Source organism: Eptatretus burgeri, chromosome 2 (genome assembly GCF_056783735.1).
Source record: "Eptatretus burgeri isolate ZD-2024b chromosome 2, Ebu_testis_v1, whole genome shotgun sequence".
Lineage (NCBI taxonomy): Eukaryota > Metazoa > Chordata > Myxini > Myxiniformes > Myxinidae > Eptatretus > Eptatretus burgeri.
The window spans coordinates 126,250,172-126,272,671 of NC_140962.1; the positions used below are offsets into that span (position 1 = coordinate 126,250,172).

Consider the following 22,500-nt stretch of genomic DNA (forward strand, 5'->3'; position numbering starts at 1 on the left):
GCTCAACGATCCACTGCTCAAGTCTTTCCTCCAACTCTGGCCACCTCGCCTTGTTTCCACGGAAACTCAGCTGCGTCTTCTTCACCTGTCGCAGCTCGTTTTCCAGCTTCCTCCACTTTCGAACCATCGACTCGTTGATCTGAAATTCCTCGCCGCGGCTCGATTCCCATGTTCCTCCGCATAGCTGATCGCCTTCAGTTTAAACTGAGCTTCATAAGCGTGTCTCTTTGCCATTTTCGGGTTGTTAAAACAGCAATGTTCTGCATACCGCACATACCTGTTCTTTTATACACACAAAGGGCGCACTGCACTATAGGGCGCGTCGCACATTTTGACAAAAATCTAAGACGTTTATATGCGCCTTATAGTCGTGAAAATACGGTATATATATATATATATATATATACATATATATATATATACATATATATACATATATATATATATATATATACATATATATATATATATACATATATATATATATACATATATATATATATATATACATATATATATATATATATATATATATATTGTTGCAAATTCACGCCCGCCAGCGTGCGATCGACCGCGTGTAGCCAAAAGCGGCCGCCTCGCTCACCGGAACGGACAATTCAGTCGTGACCCTCCGGGATCTCCCGCCTGGAGCCAGTCACGGGTGAGGGTTTAACCTCACCACAACTCAGTCCGCATTCTACCCGCGCGAAATAGGGTCCGATCGCCGAATGGTCGATTTACCGAAGTACTCGCGTGAGTAGCGTACCGAGGAGTTGTACCACGCCACAGGCCGACTCTGGACATGAACCGCTTAAGCGGTTCATTCCGTATTACAGGGATAACCGAGCGGAGTTGTCGTCGGCCTTGACAGTTCCGATTAATTACCGGGATGTTGAAACCCACTATGAATCCCTTACGTGATGCAAGATGGAGATTCAATAAAAGGAAGGAGACGAAGCAAAGCGGGAAACAGTTCAACAAGCAATGCACATTTATTAAGGAAACACGGAAGGCACGTATATTACAGTCAAGACAAAATGCAACAAAAGCAAATGCAATACGACCTAATAAAAGGTCAATTATTTACAAAACTTGTACAGTTCTACTTGTCAGGACTCGGCACCACATCACTCAAACAAAAAGCAAAGGAAAGAAAGCCACCCTCACAGGCAAGGAGGGAGACAGGTCTGTGGACCCAATGTGCGTGGATCCTGGAGGAGCGGCCAGGTCCACGAGACTGAGAAGGTCTTACCCGCGTCCTCGTGACGCGATGGTGGGCAAGCCGCAATGTTCGCGCAGCTGCGCCCCGACTCCTTGTGCCCCTGGCGTGGTCGGCGAGCCCTCTCCGGCGTGCTCCGCGCAAGCAGTTTTGTTGGCACCACGTTTAGGGTGGGGGGGGGAACAGGGCCCCCCGGCACTATCTCAGCACAGATGCGGGGGGGGGGGGGAATTGCTGATGCTCAGGAAGAGGGGAATGGCTGGCTGGATTGGACCCCGCGACGAGACGAGTGACCCCCACTTGACGTGACTTTAGTGACGGCCGACTGCCGTCTTCACTTGACTCGAACTTGAACTCTTCACTTGCCCCGACCAGCCGCCTGCAACTCAACCACGCGAACTCCGCGAGTCACCTTATGCTCACGTCTTTATAGGCCGCAGGAGGAGCCTATATGCAAATTTCAGGATCAAAACGCGATTGGAGGCGGGGCCACGCCACCCTCTGTTCAGCCATTGGTCGGGCAAAAAGGGGGCGTGAGCCTCTTCTGATCCGAATTCCTCTCGTAAAGAATCCACGTTCATCGCGCTTGGAGGCGGGGCCATACCACCCGACGCTCGCCCATTAGACAGAGAAAAAGGGGGCGTGAAGCCTTCCTGATCCGAATTTCTCCCTCGGAAAGGCCGCCATTCGCGCTCACGGCTCGATGCGTTCGGCACCAATCGCCGAACGGGCCCTGGACAGCACGACGTTTGGTGTTGACTGGTGGTGTGGTCGATGGTTGCAGAAGGAGATAGGCGCAGGTGGTGGGGGGTTTTCTGTGGTGGTTTGGAGGTTGGCGGGCATCGTTTGTGAATGGCGGTGAAGCGATGTTTGTGGGATGGAGTTGTGAAGGTAAAGGTAGTGACTGTTTGCGTTGTTGGCAGCTTAATGGTCGAAAATAACAATAGAGAAAGAAAAATGGCTAACGCAAAGCGTCGCAGCCCGGATGAATCACACATATTCCCTCTATACAACGGGTTTGGGCTAACTACACATGAACTTACCGATGTATCTCACCTGAGGACTCTTTATGGTGTAATGCGAATTTCCACAACCGTAACAATATATATATATATATATATATATATATATATATATATATATATATATATATATATATATATATATATATATATATATATATATATATATATATATATATATATATACAGTGGTCTGCAAAAGTATTCACCCCATCCAAAGTTTTCACATTTTGATGCCACCTGAGTTTATTTCATGGTGCTTTCAAATCAAACTTCATATATCGAGTCTTCACAAACTACCCCAAAGTGATAAAGCTAAAAAATGCATATAAAATGTGAATAAGTTAGATTAACAGAGAAAAATCAGATGATTCTCAGTTGTATATGTATTCAAACCCTTTCCCTAATTAACCCAAAATCATGTCAGGAGCAAATGATTTATTTGAAAAGTAACAAAATAAGTGTAAAGTTTTCACTCTGGATGTAATCAGTGGTTTAACTTAAAAATTAAGCTCCCCCACTTATCGAATGAGTTTTAAGATGTAACTCACTTCGTCAACCAACAAGTTAAACATGAAGACAAAGGCGCTTGCCAAAGAAGTCAGACGTAAAGTGGTGGAGAAGCATCGTTCAGGAGAGGGTTATAAGAAGATTTCAAAATCACTCATTATCCCTCTGAGTCAATGGTTCATACCATGAGACCATGTACTATTGAAGATCTAAATAATGAAATGAGAAACTAATGTGGTAAGATTGGTGCCAATGTTAAGAAACGTTCAAAGAAACCTACATACAAGAATGTGTGTATGCAAGTCAGTGGCTCGCAATTTTTATAATAGAATGGTAAAGTAAATATCCCTATGATTCCGGACTTTTGAAACACCTTGTACTTCAACACTATGCTTTCATAAATTGACACATCAGAAATATTATGAGCAATGCGATATACATAGATCAAAGATCAACATTCAAAAGCTACTTTTTTGTGACAAAGCCCTTTGTCATTTAAGTAATGACATTAAAGTCATTCAAATGATTCCCCACAACCAACCCTCCCCCCACCCCCTCCAGTATCCCCTTGCCCCTATTTGTGCCTGGCAAATGCTGCTGGAAGGAACTCCAACCGGCATGAGTTGAGTCCAAGTTCAGTGAGGCGCGGCAGTTGCATCACCACCTCTGGAACCCTGTCAGAAATTAAGCAAAAACCACAACCTGATGATCATTTTTGTCATGATGCTTTTCAAAAACAAATAAGAACAATAATGTCTTGGTTAGCTCATAAAAAATAATCTCATAACAAGAACTGTTTCAGCACTTGTAACACCTTTTTCTCATTACTGGCCTCTGGAAGCTGGGAAGGGAATAACTTTATTCATATTTTAAACAAAAGGAATGTTCACTCTCTCCATGCCTTATATCCCTCTCAGTATCAGAATAATTTTATGGAAAATTGTGCTGTAGAAATATGAGAAATAGATTTAAAAAAGAAAAGGAATGATGAAATCATTCGTTTCTAAAATTTTCAACAAGAAATGTTTAAGACTGCAAGTGACCTTTTGCAAAAGGAAAACTCACATCATCATAGACTGTACATTTATTTTAAAAAGTGAGTATATCTATATAATCTATATATTAAGACTGAAGGACCAATTTTGTGCTCCTCCTAGCGGTCGCGTCACATTTTTCTCAGTACTGTGACCTGGACTGAAAGAAACTTCGTACCTGTAAGAGTGCATCGCACATAGTGGCAATAGTCAACCTTCAACTCTGAAGCATCTATATATTAATACTGAAGGACCAATTTTGTGCTCCTCCTAGCGGTCGCGTCACGTTTTTCTCGGTACTGTGACCTGAGAAGTTTTGACACGGTGTACATCAAAGTAGACACGTGCACAAATCAGGGGACTTCTTCACAAGGTGTAGTGTACACCAAAAATGTCGTGTACAAAGACGTTTTGTAGGCCTCATTAGGTAAGGCCATGGAGTACATCGACTGGTGATCATATTGGGCTCATGGAACGGAATCCGTCTGTGACGGGGTTTCAGCTAGTATATATTAATGGTGAGATGCCATTCATAAGTGGGAATACATTAAATTGTGGTGAAGTGATGGTAAGAGCTTTTGTATGTGTGCAGTAATGTGTGTTGATTCGGTGTATGCAAGGATGTGGGTTGATTTTAATTACCATTAACTAAATTGCAAAATAAAATAAAATAAAATAAATAAATAAAATTGGGGAAAAGTACACCCCCACACACATACACACACACGGAGAGGGGAAGGGGTGTGTGTGTGTGTGTGTGTGTGTGTGTGTGTGTGTGTGTGTGTGTGTGTGTGTATGTGTGTGGTGGGGAGGGAAAGGGGTGGGATGAGGGTGGGGGTGCACTGGAGGGGTGGGGGAATAAATGGGGGTATGTGGAGTGTTGGTGTTGCATGTGGATGTGGTGTGTTGTTGTGGAGTGTGTGTGGAGACAACAAAGGGATGGAGTGAATTTTTTATATTACTTAGTTTTTATTTCTTCAATTATTTAATTTTTGCAATTGTTTAATTATTTTCAATTATTTGAATTTTTTTCTTCAATTATTCAATTTTTTCATCTTTGTCTTTTGTAATTCCTGTGAATAAAATTATCCCAAGATTTCTTCTCCCTCAAAATAAAACAAATTATATGTCCATCGAAATGTGTCTAAAACATCAATTATTTTTTGAAGTTCATGAGTCCACCTCTTTGTATAACCTTTCTCAAAGTGTGATTTCCACCGATATATTCTTACGATATCACTAACTTTAAACTTTGGTTTTCTCTGATTAATCTCCCATTCATATTGTAATTTTGGAAATGTTTCTGTTGTTTAATAATGAACTGTATTATTGTAATTATCTTCGATAACCCTGAATTAAAGATACCCATTGTTGAGATCCGAGTTGAGTGAATTTTTTTTGCATGGTCTCTCTTTCAAAGTGCAACCAAAACACTGAATAACAACTGCCTTTCCCTCATTAAAGGTGCTATACAATGTGATATCATTATCTTCAAGGAAATTCTTTAATGTTCTGTTATAGAACTCTGTTCCCTCATCAGTCCATAATTTTTTTTAGCCACTGTTTGCTTTTATTAAATATCTGTTGGAATGCTATCACAAGAGTGGTGCCTCTTTTGTTTTTCAAAGGAACTACCATTGCATATCTTGACCTTATATCAATAATGGTTAATGCATACCGGTATCCCTGTCATTTTTCAGTTCAAATAAATTGGCAGACCATATGTAATCAACTGCTTTGGAATTGACCTTTCAACTTTTAAACTTTGTGATTATTGGTTTATGTAATTCAAAAGCTAAAAGCTTCTCATCTGAAGGTTTGTAAGCTTGCTCCTAAGTCTTGATGGCATCATCAAAGATGAATCGATTTTTGCATTACCAAGTCCATGCTTTCCACACAGTCTGGCACCCTGCCCTGCTCACCAAACTCTCCTCCTCTGGTATCCAAGGCCATCTCCACTCATTGCTCACAGACTTCCTCTTCTGGCACAGCCAACATGTGGCCCAAAATGTAGTTCTCTCATCCCCTCTTCCTGTCCAGGCTGGAGTTCCTCAAGGCAGCATTCTGGGCCCTGTTCTTTTCTGGTTTTCATCAACGATCTCTCCGACTCTCTTGAAAATCCTCTTTATCTTTTTGCTGATGACTCCACCCTCTGCTGGACCATCTGTCATCCCTTAGACCAGCAAGCAGCAGCTTCTTCGCTCTCTGCAGATCTAGGTAAAATCAAAAACTGGTTCAACACATGGAACATGTCTTTCAATCCTGACAAATCTCACACTCTCACTATGTCTCTCCGAAAGGACCGTTTGGACCCCCCCCCACCCCCAATCCACTTTCTCAACAATCCTCTGGAAAAAGTCCTTTCTTTCAAGCTTCTGGGTCTCACTATCTGCCATGATCTTTCCTGGGAAAGCCACATTTCCAACCTCGCCTCCAAAGCCAGTCGCCAACTGGGAATCCTCCGTCGTGCAAAGTCCTTCCTGGGCTCACCTGAGCTCACCTAAGCTTATGACCACATACAAAGCTTTCGTCCGCAAACTGATGGAGTATTGTTCTCCCCTCTGGGCTGGTGCTCCTGCCTCTCACCTTTCTCTGTTTCACGCTGTGGAAACCAAGGCATTTTGGATCATTGGTATCTCCCACGTTGAGGCTGAGTCTTTGGGCCTCACACTCTCTCACCGCAGGCAGGTCGGTGGTCTTTGTCTTCTACTGTCTCCTCTCCAGTCTCCCCACCCCCCCCCCCGCTCTGTCTGCTATTTTTCCCCACCATATTTCCGCAAGGCGCTCAAGGTCTGCCAGCAACCCCATTCTGGTAAAACTACCAATATCACGAATCACTGCTAACCTTCACTCTTTCATACCTCTTTTTTCCCACCATTGGAATAAACTCCCACACTCTCTTCAATCCCATTCTTCCCTCCAGGTTTTCAAAACAGCTGTTCACCAGCATCTCTTATCTTCCACTTTCCAAAACCATGATCTTTTCTACCCCTGCTCATCCATCCCAACATTTTTTGTGTTACTTCTCATGCGAGCCTCGAGAGTGCATTAAAAAGTGCTCAACTGCTCCAAACCCAAGTACTAACCCTCCCCCCTTTCACACCACAAGTCCTCAACCCCCTCCCCACCATGTCTCATTCTCCCTCAACCAACTGCATGCACCCTCACCCCCAACTCTCTGTCCTCCCCTCCCAAATTCTTCCTGTTCTTAACAACGCTCCACAGGGAACTTTTGCGCATGAGAAGGCCATTTGGCCTATCATGCCTGCGTTGCTAATATATAAAGAAAGTTTTGGCTGGCCTTGACCCTGCTTCGGTAAAGTGCCCAGATAGCATGATTGATGCCCATGTTCTCAAATCATGCTCTGACATTCTTGTTTCCCCTCTATCTGCCCTATTGAGTCTTTCCTTTTCCTTTGGAAAAATTTACATCTGCATCGAAGTCAGCAAACATCACTCCAGTTCCCAAGAAGGCTGCAAAAAACAGACCCCACCAACCAGTGGTCTTATTTCAATTACAAACAGCCATGGAATCCATTGTTGCTTCTGATGTCATATTTCCTGTTCTCAAACAGCCTGATCTCTGCCCATCAGTTTGGATTCTGCCCTGGTCACCGAACTCTTGACATGCTTTGGTTCTTCTCTCAGCAGTGGTTGGAGGCCCTCGATCTCAAACAATAGGTTATGACCATTTTGTGGATATATCTCAGGCATTCTCCACAGTCTGGAATCCTACGTTGCTTTCCAAGCTCTCTTTCTGTAGCATAGAATGCTACCTTCATTCCTGGATTTCTGAGTTCCTCGACTCACACAGTCAGAATGCTGCCACCAATGTAATCCTCTCCTCCCCTCTCACAGTGGAGGCTGGAGTTTCCCAAGACAGTGTTTTGAGCCCAGTCTTGTTCCTCATCGATATCAATGACCTCTCAGATGCTCTGGAGAACTCTCTCTTCCTTTTTAGCAGATGACCCCACATTATGTCATACACAGAACATGAATATGTGTATTAATTACACTCGACTCTCCTGACCGTTCCTCACTATTTTGTTTGAACTTCTGGCTCCAGGTCTTGAGCGACGGTGGCGGTTCTTTTCAGGGTCTCTGCCAACTTTCTCAAAGATAAGTTTTCCAGTCGTTTTTGTCACGTTTTTACTGTTATTTTGTTATCTTCATGTTTACTGTGTGTTGCTAGTTCGGTTTTGTGTTAAAGCTTGTGCTAATTGGTGACTATTCGTCGATCTTTTCATATCGGGTTTCCTTGAGGCCCACCCTTCTTCTTTCCATCTGCGTTCACGATCTTGATGTTGTGTTTTCTCATCATCACCTTCAGGTTTTATCTTCTCCACTATACCTCCACTACTTCAATTTCCTCTCAACTATAACCTGTTGCACATCTAAAACTATATTAAAATAAATAAATAAATAAATAAAAATAAGAATCTGTCATGTATTCATATCATGTGCGAGATCAACCACAAGTGCGGTCATCATGAGGCGGGAAAATGGTGGCACAACAAGGCTGGGCTCATGAATGGTTCTGATGTTTCTGTGTGTGGAGCACAATAAAAGATTGAAGGTGAATTCAAACTGCTTTCGCAGTTTGATACATTACATGATGATGAGGATTGGATTCTGGTGAGCGCATGGAAAGTAAGCTGAGCTATTGCAGTTAGTTGTTGGCCTACCAACTCGATTACCATGTCCCTCGGCAGTATTGAGCAGTTCAACCCGCACGAAGCAAGCTGGGAGGCGTACATTGAGTGTCTACAGTATTACTACCAAGCTAACGGCATAGAGGATGATGCTAGGAAGAAAGCAATCCTGATGTTGGTATGCGGCAGCGAGATGTTTTCCATTCTGAAGAATTTCGCCATGCCCAGGACCACGATGGATTTAACACACGCAGAGTTCATGGCAGCTATGAAAGAGCACTGCGAACCCACTCCCTCAGTCACTGTAAGTCGATTCAATTTTTACATGTGTCGCCAAACCTTGGCACGGTCCATTTTGGCATTCATAGCTCACCTGACACACCTAGCCCAGTATTGCCAGTTTGGTACTGCATTTGACGACATGCAAAAGGACTTGCTCATAGTGGGAGTGGAGCAAGATCGAATTCGTCGGCACCTACTTGCTGAACGGACTCTGACATTTTCCAGTGCTCAGGACATCGCTATTGCAATGGAGTGCACAGACAAAAATGCTGCGGCTATTGCTCGCTCCATCGCTTACCAGCCTGGAGCTGACCTGTCATCTGTCAATCGCGTGGAACAACATCCAACCAGAAAATCCGACACCAAAATGCCGGGAAACTGCTTGGTGGCTAGTGCTGGTAAATGCTGTTTTCCCTGCAATGGTGAGCATTGTCCTGCTACTGCCGTTTCAAGAATTCCGCTTGCAACTACTGCCACAAGGTGGGTCATATTGCCTCTGCATGCTTGTCTCGAAAACAGAGGGCAAGGAGAGAGGAATGCAAAACCCACCTCCTTGACTCAGAGCATAACCAGGAAGACATGACTGATGGAGACAGCCCTAACAGCCACAGTGTTCAGTCGTATGACCTTTTCCACACAAAGTCTGGCAGACAGTCCACTCCTACACTGGTTATAGTAGATATAGACGGACGGACCATGGAAATGGAGGTAGACATGGGTGCTGCCGTCTCACTCATGAGTGAAGCAGCTTTCTGTAACCTGTGGGGGAATTCTGAACAACCCAGCCTCCGTTGGTCCCCGATCCGACTCACTTCATATACCGGTGAGTTAATACAATCCCGCGGGTCATGTGATATCACAGTAACCTACGGCAACAACACTCACCAATTACAACTCTTGGTCGTCCCTGGGGATGGACCCACACTTCTCGGACAAAACTGGTTCGATGTTGTCAAACTCAATTGGGAACACATCCATTGATTACAGGCTCCCAAGCCACCAAACATACTACAGCACCTCCTCGTGAGATACCCAGACGTCTTCAAGGATGAACTCAGGACATTGAAGGGTTCCACTGCCAAGCTCGATATTGAGAAAGATTTCAAGCCAATTTTCTGCAAAGCACGCCCAGTTCCTCTTGCCTTGCAAGAGAAGGTTGATGCAGAATTTGCCAGACTGGAAAAGTTAGGTATCATTGAGTCAGTTTAGTACTCAAATTGGGCTGCTCCAGTTGTTCCTGTCATGAAAGCAGACAAATCGATATGACTTTGTGGGGATTACAAAATGTCGATCAACAAATGTTCCACCTTGGACAAATATCCCATACAAAGGATCGATGACGTATGCAAAACTGAGCGGAGGACAGTCATTCACCAAGCTTGACATGAGATCGGCCTACCTACAAGTCATTCTGGATGAGAATTCCAAAGAACATCTCACCATCAACACGCATCGGGGGCTCTACAGATACAACCGCCTGAGTTTTGGTGTCAAATCGGCAGAAGAAATCTACCAATGTTGTATGGATAGCCTGATCGCAGCTCAACCACACGTTGTTGTTTACCAAAATGACATCCTAGTCACTGGCCGCTCACAGCTTCATCATCGAGACAACCTCGAACATGTGCTACGCATTATCTCCGACTGTGGACTACGCCTGCGGAGAGACAAGTGCGAGTTCATGGTTCCGTCTGTGGCCTATTTGGGCCATTGTATCGATGCTGAAGGCTTACATCCCACTGAAGAGAAGATCAGAGCAATCAAAGATGCCCCAGCTCCGACCAACATTTCTGAACTTAAGGCTTACATTGGCATGCTGCAGTACTACAGCAGGTATATCACAAACATTGCTACCATGCTTGGCCCACTGTATTGCCTGTTAAAAAAAGGCGTCAGCTGGAAATGGGACATTCCAGAGTCATCAGCCTTCCAGAAGTCAAAAGACATGCTGCAGTCTTCAAATGTGCTAGTTCACTACGACCCAGACAAAGACATGGTCCTGTCGTGTGACGCGAGTCAGTACGGGGTTGGTGCTGTTTTGTCACACATCATGCCAGATCGCACAGAGAGACCAATCGCATTGCACCTCGTACACTGTCCCCGGATGAGAAGAACTACAGTCAGCTGGACAAAAAAGGACTTGGCATTGTAGTCGGAGTTAAGAAATTTCACCAGTACGTCGTCAGTCAACATTTCACGATTTACACGGACCACAAACCACTGATTAGTTTGTTTGGTCCAACAAAAGCTACCTCAAAGGTCTTACCGCCTCGGATCATACGCTAGGCACATGATTATGACATTACTTACAGACCTAGCTAGCTTCACAATTTCAAATGCAGACGCCATGAGTCGCCTGCCACTTCCGGACACAGTGTTTAATCCCCCTGCACCTGGTAGCGTGATGTCTCTGATGGGATTTTTGAATGACAACCCAATGGATGCCAACCAGATAAGGACCTACACCAGGCATGACCCACTTCTTTCCTAGGTCATTCATGCCACTGGGCAATGGTGGGGCCTTCGACACAATGCTGACCCTGAATTGTATTCTACAAGGCCAGGTAGAATGAACTCAGTGTCGAGAATGGCTGCTTGCTGTGGGGATGCCGAGTGGTCATTCCCCCAAACTTGCGCACAAAGATTTTGGATCAGCTTCACGATTGTCATCCAGGCATTGTAAGATTGAAATTGCTGGCACAGAACTATGTCTGGTGGCCTCACCTTGACTCTGACATCGAACAGTGTGTGAAACATTGTTATCCATGCCAAAGCAGCCAAAATGCCACTGCAAAGGCACCACTGCACCTCTGGGAATGGCCCACTGAACAATGGTAGAGGATTCATCTTGACTATGCTGGACCCATCGAAGGTCGTATGATCCTTATTGTTACGGATGCTCACACTAAATGGATTGATGCCGATGTAACACACACAGAAACCTCACACGCTACTATAGAGAGGCTGTGCCAGTGTTTTGCGACATGATTTGCCACGCATGACAGTCATTGACAATGGAACCTGTTTCTCAAGCTCTGAATTCACCGAATTCACCCGCCTGAACGGTATAATTCACAAGTTTGTAAGCCCACACCATCAAGCTTCAAATGGACTCTCCAAAAGCTCTGTGAGTTTCGTCAAGTCTGGTCTAAATAAGATACCCAGTGGAAGCTTTCAGACCAGACTATCACGTTTGCTTTTCACTCACCGCATCACTCCCCACACTACAATGAGGGTGACACCAGCTGAGCTGTGGATGAAATGATGTTTGTGTACATGACTGGATTGTCTAATACCAGACATGGCATCGGTTGTGTATCAAAATCAGTGGAAACAGAGACTTCATCATAACAAACATGCAGTACAGCGCTGTATAAACATCAGGGGCCCGGTGTTTGTGGAAAAACTTTGGTCGCGGAAAGGCTTGGCTACCAGGGAGGTTTCACAAAAACGAAGGACCATTAGGTCCTTAGGCACCTTGATCATGTCTGGTATCGGTCTTGTAATCCTGTCATCTTCACAAATGATGTCTCACCACTTCCTAAACCTGTGAAGAGTGACGTTGGTGCTGCAGATGGTACTGCACCACTCCCTGAGGCTGACCCCAATAATGCTGTTGCAGTGCCACCAATGGGGCCATCTGTCAGCTTTGTACCCCGACGATCATCCAAAGTTCCAAAGGCGCCTACCTGCCTCGATTTGTAGCCAATACTCATATATTCATGATCTTTGTATTATTTACTCGTGTCTTCATTACTCTTGGGTTCATCTTTAATGCTCTTGTGTTCATCACACTTAATGGGAGGGGGAAGATGTCATCATGTATTAAGGTATGAGATCAACCGGAAGTGCGGTCATCGTGAGGCGGGAACATAGCGGAACGAGGAGGCTGGGCTCCTGAATGGTTCTGAGGTTTCTGTGTGGAGCACAATAAAAGATTGATGGTGCATTCAAACTGCTTTCCCTGCTTGATATGTAACAGAATCTTTTCTCCTCTCACCTTTCCCTCCTGTAACCACGTGACTTCCTGTACGGACTCTTCCTCTTCCCTTTCCACATTTCCAATCCCACTTTGATCATTAAGGTATTCACCACTCACCTTCATGACTCTTTTCTTCAAATTCTGACTTTACTCTGCCATCTTCCATTATTATTAAATCGTTCTTTTTTTCCAACTTCAGTGCAAATTCATCCCACCTCCTTAAATCCACCTCCTCCTAACTCCTCTGTTATACCCCCCTCCTTACTCTTCCCATCTCCCCCACCCCCCCCCCATCCTACCTCCTCTGTAAGCATCTCTCCACTGCCCTCTGCCTCACTAACAGTTCACCCTCTGGTATTTCAAACTGTATGGTTTTCAAACATCTGTGGGCTCAGGTCCAACCTAACAAATATCTCATTCTCTCATTCAGTACACTTCTCAATGTCTCAAGCACACTCTATCTTTTCTTTCATTACACCTCCCCCTCTTCCCACCCCCTCAAATCTTGTTTCTCCCCCCAACTCCTCCTATCTTAACCATACCGCCACCCAGTCTCATCCTTCCGTTCCCTTCTCCCCACCCCTCCCTTCTCCCTCTCCTCCCCCATGACCATGCCTGCTCTCATTGTCTCCCCTCTCTCTCAATTCAGCCACCTCTTCCCTCTTTAAAGCAACCTTCACTTTCTTCCCCCCGCCCCCAAGCTTCTCCCTCACCTTTCTCAAAAGCTCCCCCCACACATTTCTTCATCAATTCTCCCCTCTCACCCTTCTCCCACAAATCTTGCTCCTCACCCCTCCCCTTAAAATCACTGCCCTCTCCCCTCTGCTTCAAATCTTCCCCCTTACTCCCCCTTCTCAAAGCTGCCTCCCCCTCTTCCCAGCCCATCAAATTTTATCACACCTCCCCCTCTTCCAACCCCCTCAAATTTTGTTCCTCCCCACGCCCACTCCCATCTTCACAATACCTCCACCCAGTCTCATCCTTCCCATCTTCCCACCCTCCCTTCTCCCCTCTCCCCCATGGCCGTGCCTGTTCTCATCGTCTCCACTCTCCCTCAAAGCTTCCCTCTCACCTCTCCCTCGCAAATAAACTGCTTCCTCCCTCTTCAAAGCAAACTACACTGTCTCCCCCCCCCACTCCAAGCTTCCCCCTCACCTTTCTCAAAAGCTCCCCCCCACACACACACACACACACACACACACACACACACACACACACACACACACACACACACACACACACACACACACACACACACACACACACACACACACACACCTTTCTCTTTAAATTCTTCCCCCTGAATTCTCCTCCCTCGCCCCTTCCTTGCAAATCTGCCCCTCACTCCACCTTCTCAAAGCTGCCCACACGCACACCCACAAAGCTGCCTCCTTCCCCCACCCTCTCTGTTTTATCCCAATCCTCCACCTCCTCCACTCCCCCACTTCCCCTTGAAACTCTCTTATTACTCCCCACTGCGACTCATCCCTTCACCAACTAGCCCTTTGTCCTCCATCCCGTCCGACCCTCTCTCCCCTAGCTCTTCTGCAATCGCCTACACACTGATAACAACTCTCCTTCCCTCCACCTCTCCTCCCTCATCCTACCCTCCCCCTCCCCTCCCCTGCACCCAAAGCCTCCTCCCCTCCCTCTTCTTTAACAGTGTGGACCTCAAACATCTGGGGCCTTCATTCTAACCTGACTGATCTCTCCATACAGGTTGCCACTGACAAACCAGACTTACTCTGCCTAACACAAACTTTCCTCCTTCAACACATCTCTGACACCATAGTTTCTCTCCCTGGTTACTTCCTCCTCCAGTATGATAGACCTGAGCCTTGTCCGAGTGGGGGAGTTGCTCTCCTTATCAAAAACTCTATTTCTCACTCTCCATGCACTGCCCTCACTCCTCCACACCCCCAGGAATAACTCTGACTACAACTTCCCCTCCACTCCCACCTCTTGTTTACATGTGTGTTGCTCCATCCAATAAACAGTGATTACTCCATTTACATCTCGCTCACCGAAAAGATGGACCAACATCTATCCACTCATCCAAACCTTCTCTTCCTCATATGTGCTGACTTAAATTGCCATTATGCCCATTGGCTGGGTGTGGTTACCTCTCTCATCTGCCATGGTACTTCAGCAAAGTATTTCTGCGACTCATTGGGACAGACTCAATCGGTACAACTTCCCGACCCGGATCTCAGCCAACGGTACTCCATCTCTTCTGATTTTGATTTTGACCAATTGCTCAGATGAAATATGTTTGCTGTTATTTTTCTGCTCCAATCAGTTCATCTGACCATGTGCTTGTTAAAGTAGACATCTCTCTGGCTGTTATTAGAGAACCACCTCAGCACCAATGAGTCAGGCATTTCACTCAGGTCGACTTGGCAGGGTCTTCAGGCAGCCATCAAACTTCTAGACTAATCTACCATTTCAACTCTCACCGACATTAACTCATACTGGGAATTTTTTCAAAGAAAATTTATTTCTCTATCTCTATCTCTATCTCTATCTCTATCTCTATCTCTCTCTCTATCTCTCTCTCTATCTCTATCTCTATCTCTCTCTCTATCTCTATCTCTATCTCTCTCTCTATCTCTATCTCTATCTCTCTCTCTCTCTCAGATTTATCCCATCTCGTCTTCAGTTGTCGTACCCTTCCTATCGCACATGGTACACTGAAACTTGTGGCGAGCGTGTTGTCCTGAAACAACTTGCCTTTGAATCATAGAAGGCAAATCCTACTGAAGGCAATCTCAGTTCCTTCCACAAAGCTAATAACAAGTGTGTGTCCACCCTCAGAAGAACCAGGAAACAACATCTTTCCCATCTCAAGTCTTAACTCTTAAACCTGTCTTCCTCTTCCAAATCCTGGTGGCTTCTGGTTAAATCTATTTCTGGTGTATGTTCCCCCTCTATCCCCTATCTTACCTTAAATGGCTGCACAGCTGAGACTGCACGTGAAAAGGCTGAATGCCTAAACTCCATGTTTGCTTCTAAATCTTGTGTCCCAAACCCATCACTTTCTGGACACACATGACCCACTCATACTCAGCTGCTCCTGGACTCTGTGTCAATTTCTCCTGACAAGGTGGAGAGCTTTACCCCATTTCAAAAGGTTCACCACAGCCTAGGTTTCCACAAACAAAGGTGGATCACAGTTGACCCGGAGGGTCAGCAATTGGGATAGTAACACCTCTGACATCTAACTCAACAGCTGGTTGATCAGATTGATATAGCCGCTCAAAGTAACCGGCCCAGTGGGCCTTCACTTCGGACTCCTCCATCAAGAACCCACCACCCTCCGCTCTAACTGAAGTACACCGAGGGATGGGGTTGGAGGAACGCAATGCGCAAATTCCCCTGTAAGCTGAACGAGAATCACCTGACGCCAGGTGATGCTCTACCCCTTCTCAGATTCCTCACACATAAGCCTCCTTGTACACAATCAGCGCACATACAATTTTATGCTTCAACTCCCTGAACAGTTCAGCTCTGCCACGAAGCCTGGCCCTGTGACTCTGGTCAATGGTATCCAGTGTCCATTGAGAGACAAAATTCTTCATTGCCTTACAGTGAGTTCCAAGACATCCACCGGAAACGTCAAGGATGGTGGTCTCAAAGGCACTCCACAACTCTTCAGGATTCCCCAAAGAACCCAGACCCCCCAAATCCCAACAGAGCCTGATCTCAATCTCCTCAGCTACCCTCTCATCCTTGAGCTGGTCAACATCCAGCCTAGGCTGGGATGGTACTATTCTCCCAGATGTAAGCTTCAACTTCAGAGTTGCTACCACAAGCCTGCGGTCGGTATTAAAGAATTGAGCAGACTGGTGGACTCTGCTGTTCTGGATGATCCCCCAGCGACCATCAAAGAGCACATGGTAAATCTCCTTTGCCACAGCACCAGCATTGGAATATCAAGTCCAGTGATGAGTCTGTGGGAGCTGAAACCATGAACCAGCCACCCTAAGTCCATTACTTCTGGCAAAGTCAAGGATCTTAGTGCTATTCTGGTTCACAGTTCCAGGCCCATGGGGACCAACACATCTCTCATAACCATCCCTATCAGTTCCAGTCGATGCATTGAAATCCGGAAAGACTATAAGAGTATCTCGCCTGGGGCACTGATCAACCACAGACTCGAGTGCACCATAGAATGCGTCCTTCATGGTGAGGTCACTCGCCTCAATCAGAGCATATACAGAGACCAGTGAAACGACAACCAAGGAGTGACGAATCCTTTCTCTCATAATACGCTTGTTGACCTGTGTGACATCAATTATCATTGGAGTCAGCTTCTTAGATACAGCTACAGAAACTCCTTGGGCATGGTGGTAACCATCAGAGCGACCAGGCCAAATCCCCCATGATCTCGCCACTATTCGGTTGCCGAACCTCAGAGAGTGCTGCAATACCGATGTTCAAACGCTTGAGCTCAGATGATAACAGAGACATGTGATCATCCTCTCAAGGACAGGACATTCCAGGCAACCACCCAAAGGGACCGCCTCAGGTTAACCCAAGGAGACAGCCATCTGGTGAACGACACCTCAGCACCACTCTGCCACACACCATTGCAATCTGACCCAGGAAGTTTACCCCGTGCTTTTCCTCCTATCATCAAGGAATGGGGGTCCCAAAAGCTTTGCCCCAATCCAGTGATCCGGTAAAGGCCCTGTCACACCTTGACGTTTTAGCCAGCGTATGGCAAGGTATCAAAATGTATGTAAAACGCTGGCGTACGCTGAACTATTGATGTTTTTTTCCAGTTTTGGACGTATTCATAACGAGTTGGACGTATGCATAATGTATTAGTAACATACACAGAATGTTTCGATAACATAAAGATAACTTATATCAATGAATACTGAGCGTGTTGTCGGCGTTCACAACCTATGCCCAACGATAGTCTAACTTATGCATAGCGCGTGGCAGCGTATCACCGACGATCACGTGGCATAGTCCATTAAAAGGCTGCGGCTCGACGATTCAAATCATAACCGCACTAGACATCGAAGTGTCAAGCCGCTGTCACACCTTGACGTTTTAGCCAGTGTATGCCGACGTATGAAAAATTTGCCGAATACGTTATGGGTAAGTTTTGTATACGTTAAGAGCACGCTGAAGCACGCTGGCATACGTCGTAGTACGCCAAGTACGTCGACAAATATTCAGCATGTTGAAAATTTTTCGATGTATGCCAGCATATGATACACGTTCCGCATATGCTGGCCATAAGTTGTAGGCACGTTACGCGATCGTTGACACACGTCGACACACGTTACTTGTAAGTTACTCATAAGTCGAAACACGTCGAGGTAATGTTTAGCATCAGTGTTCCAGACTCCCTGTTTTTTTTTCTTCTTCTTTTTCTTCAGTATGACGGTGATGTTGACACTTCGATTTCTAGTGGGGTTATGATTTAAATCATTGAGCGGCAGCCTATTAATTATATTATATTATAACCACACTAGAAATCGAAGTGTCAACATCACCGTCATACCGAAGAAAAAAAAACAAAAAAAAAACCAGGGAGTCTGGAACACTGATGCTAAACATTACCTTGACATGTTTCGACTTATGAGTAACTTACAAGTAACGTGTGTCGACGTGTGTCAACGATCGCGTAACGTGCCTAGAACTTATGGCCAGCGTATGCGGAACGTGTGAGTCATATGCTGGCATACATCGAAAAATTTCAAGCATGTTAAAATTTGTCGACGAGCTCGGCCTACTACGACGTATGCCAGCGTACAAAGACGTATGCTAGCGTGCTCTTAACGTATACAACGCTTACCCATAACGTATTCGACGTGTGCCAGCGTTTTAGACAAATTTTTCATACGTCGGCATACACTAGCTAAATCGTCAAGGTGCGACAGGGCCTTAAGCTGCGCTGCAAATGGCAGCAGCACAGGAGGTACTCCCATGGAGTGGGTTTTCAGTTTTGTTTGCATTTGTGGGTTTTGCAGAATGAAGTGTTTTACCCTCTCATTTGACCCTTTAACCCACAAAGACCTTTAAATACCCCTGAGACCCTTTCGACCCTTCAGAACTTTGGACCCCAAAGGCCCTCTCGACCCTGGAATCCCAAAGCCCCGCAAGACCCTTAAAACTCTTTTAGACCTTTAAACTACTCAGGCACATTAAGATCTTTACTTTAAGACCCTTTAGACACAGAAGACCTTTAAGACCCATATACCCCAAAGCCCCAAGGACCCAAAGCCACAAAGACCTCTAAGACCTTTAGACCCCAAAGCCCATTTAACCCCTAAGACCCTTTAGACCCCCAAGTCCCTTAAGGCCCTTTAAAACCCCAAAGGCCTTTTAGACCCACAAAACACTAATATCCCTTAAGACTCCGAAGATCCTTTCGACCCCAAAGACCCTTAATGGCATATTTATGATTAAAACATTCCAAATGAGTAGTCGCACCGATGGTGAAAATTTTGTCTCAATCTGTGAAGCAGTTGCAGAGAAAAACATAAAAGTTCTGTGCAGACAAACAAACAAACAAGAAGACGTCACGCAGAGCATGATACTTGCAAAATCCATTTAAAAAAATATTTGACCTCAAAAATAACTGGTGGTTGAATTCAGTGACCTTATATGCAAATCCTCTTCAAATTTCAAGTCAATGAGATGAAAATTGAGGATTTTAGAAATACCACCTCAGTTGTGGACCTTGGGCCTATGTTGACATTTTGGTTCATGTTAACCTCAAAAAGAATTGATTGGTTGAATTCAGTGACCTGAAATATAAATCTTCTCCAAATTTCAAGTCAATCGGATGAAAATTGAGGATTTTAGAAATACCACCTTAGTTGTTGGCCTTGGGCCTATGTTTACCTTTTGACCTCAAAAACAATCGGCTTCTTCCTTATGACAAACTGTTCCACATGGTGAAGTTTCGTGAAGATCAGTTTTAAATTGTGACCTGTTGGCGACAAACAGACAAACAGACAAACAGACAGACAGACAAACAGACAGAATAACAAAATCGACAAACCAATATACTTGGAAAATCTTCGATTTTGCAAGGAACAAACGGACCCAAACACAATACCCTCTCCTTCGGCGAGGGTAATAAGGCATTGTTGGATCTTTTTACATCCATCAGCAAATTCTATAAGATGGGACAGCATCCTTAACATTACTTCAAATGAGAGCACACTTAATGATGCAATGCCCAGCCTGTGAAATACCAGTGACCATTTAGTCACCTCAGCCTAGATAAGACAGTTGAAAAGGGATTACACAAACTATGAGCTATCCTGTCAGCTTCATTCTTCTCCTTCTCCTTCTCCTTCATTATGCACTTCTCAATTTAGCTTCTCACATTTACTAGATATATTAGTCCTAATAAAAAGTGTATACCATGCTTTCAGATAAGACTGCTTACGTCTATGTCCACTGCAATCAAATGCTTGTTTTAGCCAAACTATGCTCAAAACTATGGTAACAGCACTAACTCAATCTTGTACTTTTATATTTGCCACAATCACATTTTGAATATTGCAAATAGACTTCTAATCACAATAGCCTGCAATACATTGCTCTAAAAAGTGAGCCAGAGAGCTCTGATGGCCCTATTCTTCCCTTTGTATATTTGCCAATCATATGCTATTCCAGAACAATATGACTGAAAAATCAGAAATAATTAGGTTGGCCTGTTGAGTGTTACACGGTCTGAACCCCATGCTCATCATGCATGGAAACATATAGATTTAAATCCCATATACCATATGTGTTTGTCTATTGTCTATTAAATGTCCTTGTAATTGATGATTCATTATTCAAACAATATGATGAGCCTGAGATCAATTTAAAAAACAAAAAGGCACATAAATTACATTGCACAAAACTGTCTTTTGACATGCAATATTAATTTTTCAAATCTAATTGGGAAGAAGTACTTCATTTCAGAGGGTTTTATCTACTTTTATGTGCATTATTATATACAGTAAGAAATACTTATGATAAATTGTTTGTGACCCCCTTCCCCACTCCACTTTTTAACTATCCTATGCAGCCCCTCCCCCAAAACCCACCAGAAACAATTAATTATCTACGTACTTTGGACAAACAAAAACATATTCATTTGGAGTTGCATCATCCCTTTAAGTCTTTGCCTACAAAAAAAACACTAACTTTATTCTGTATTTCTCTGGACAAATTCATTAAATAGCATCTTTATGTTTTCATGCACAAGTTAATAAATATGCTTCATGTTAATTAGATTTTACAAATTACAATTTACACATTTTAATGTACAGGCGTATTGTACAGAGGTCCAAAGTTTCATGCTTTACAGGTGTTTCCAATTGCATTATTTCAACTGGGGTCCAAATAATTATTCACTGTCACTAATGTCCATGAGTTTCGCATGGACGGTTGATTAAACTAAGTGCTCATGCATTTTGATGCAAATATTAATTAACGTAAATGATGTCCACGCATAATTATGAACAAGATTGTTAATTTAATCCTGCACTGATCTCAATGCACAAGAGTATTAATTAGAATCGTATCCCTGTGTTCCAATGCACAAGTTCATTAATTTAGCCTGTATCCATTGGTTACAATGCACAGGACCATTCATTTTAAATATGCAGCTATGCAAAAAAAAAAATTAAAAAAAAAACCTATAACTTTATTTTGAAGTATCCTACTGATTCATAATAACAAACTGGTTTACATAATGATGTCCATGCCTCACTACAAATAGATTGTTAATCAAATCCCGTACTTATCTCAATGCCCAATAATATTAAACTTATATCCCTGTGTTCCAATGCACAAGTTCATCAATTTAACTCGTATCCATGGGTTACAATGCATAGGACCGGTCATTTTAACTCTGCAGCTATGCAAAGAAAAATGAAAAAAAAAATTTTTTTTTTGAACAATTCTACTGATTCACAATAACAACCTAGTTTACATAGTAAATTTCCATTGTAAATTATTTGAATTTAGGAGGTTGTAAAACTGCATAATTCACACATTATGATAAACTGAAAAAAATAAGTTCTCTTAAACAAGAAATTCATTATCCTAAAGTAAAATTTCCTCCTCATCTCATGATAAACTCACATTGGAGTTTCATTTCCACGTTTATCGGTTTTATCATTGAAATGGATCAAAATAACAGTGAATGATAAACTGCCTCAAAATAAAACAAAATTTGGCATTTTTAGATTTATTGGGGAAAAGTTGGGAGAAAGCATGTAATTAAACCTGTGCTGATTCTGTAATAGGCACAAATCGTATGATATCAAAGTTATCCTTCAGCTATATTGTGGCTTTATGGAAGTCATACCAGGGGGTGATTGTGCATAAATATCGTTTCCGTGAGCAACAATGGCAATTTGTGTTGGTGGAAATGATTGCGCATAAATACTTTCCACGAATGAAACTTGGCAATTTGTGTTGGTGGAAAAATCACTGGTGTTTTTGTGCAAAACGTACATAACATGACAATGATGGAGACGCACAACAGAGAAAGACAAAAATGCACATGGCATGAAACATGGATAAAAATTGCAAACAGATCGACAAGAAAAAAAAAAAACATAACACCAGGAAAAAACAAACATAAACACATGAAGAAGAAATGCAGGACAAATAACAAGCAAACAAAAAAATAAGTCAACACACAAATGGACACAGACACAAGACAATAAAATCACACTGATGCAAACATGAGAAGGAAGAATTAGACGTGGAAATTTATACAAAATACAGTTTTGCAAAAACAAGCATACAGAATGACAGGGAGAGATAA

The 22,500-nt window shown here is 43.7% G+C and overlaps 1 protein-coding gene across 9 annotated transcripts in view; it reads right to left on the reverse strand.

Moving 5' to 3' along the window:
* The window catches only part of LOC147033020 (uncharacterized), a 313,822-nt gene that overhangs the window by 204,239 nt on the left and 87,083 nt on the right, over positions 1-22,500 (reverse strand). For 6 of the 9 annotated variants that reach the window (XM_085871129.1, XM_085871134.1, XM_085871128.1 and 3 more), the window contains one exon: positions 3,336-3,425. The exons of 2 other annotated variants lie outside the window; for them this stretch is intronic. In XM_085871129.1, coding sequence (XP_085727255.1) covers positions 3,336-3,425 — 90 coding nt within the window. The remainder of the gene's footprint in view (positions 1-3,335; positions 3,426-22,500) is intronic. One more of the 9 variants, XM_085871132.1, reaches the window with a different exon arrangement.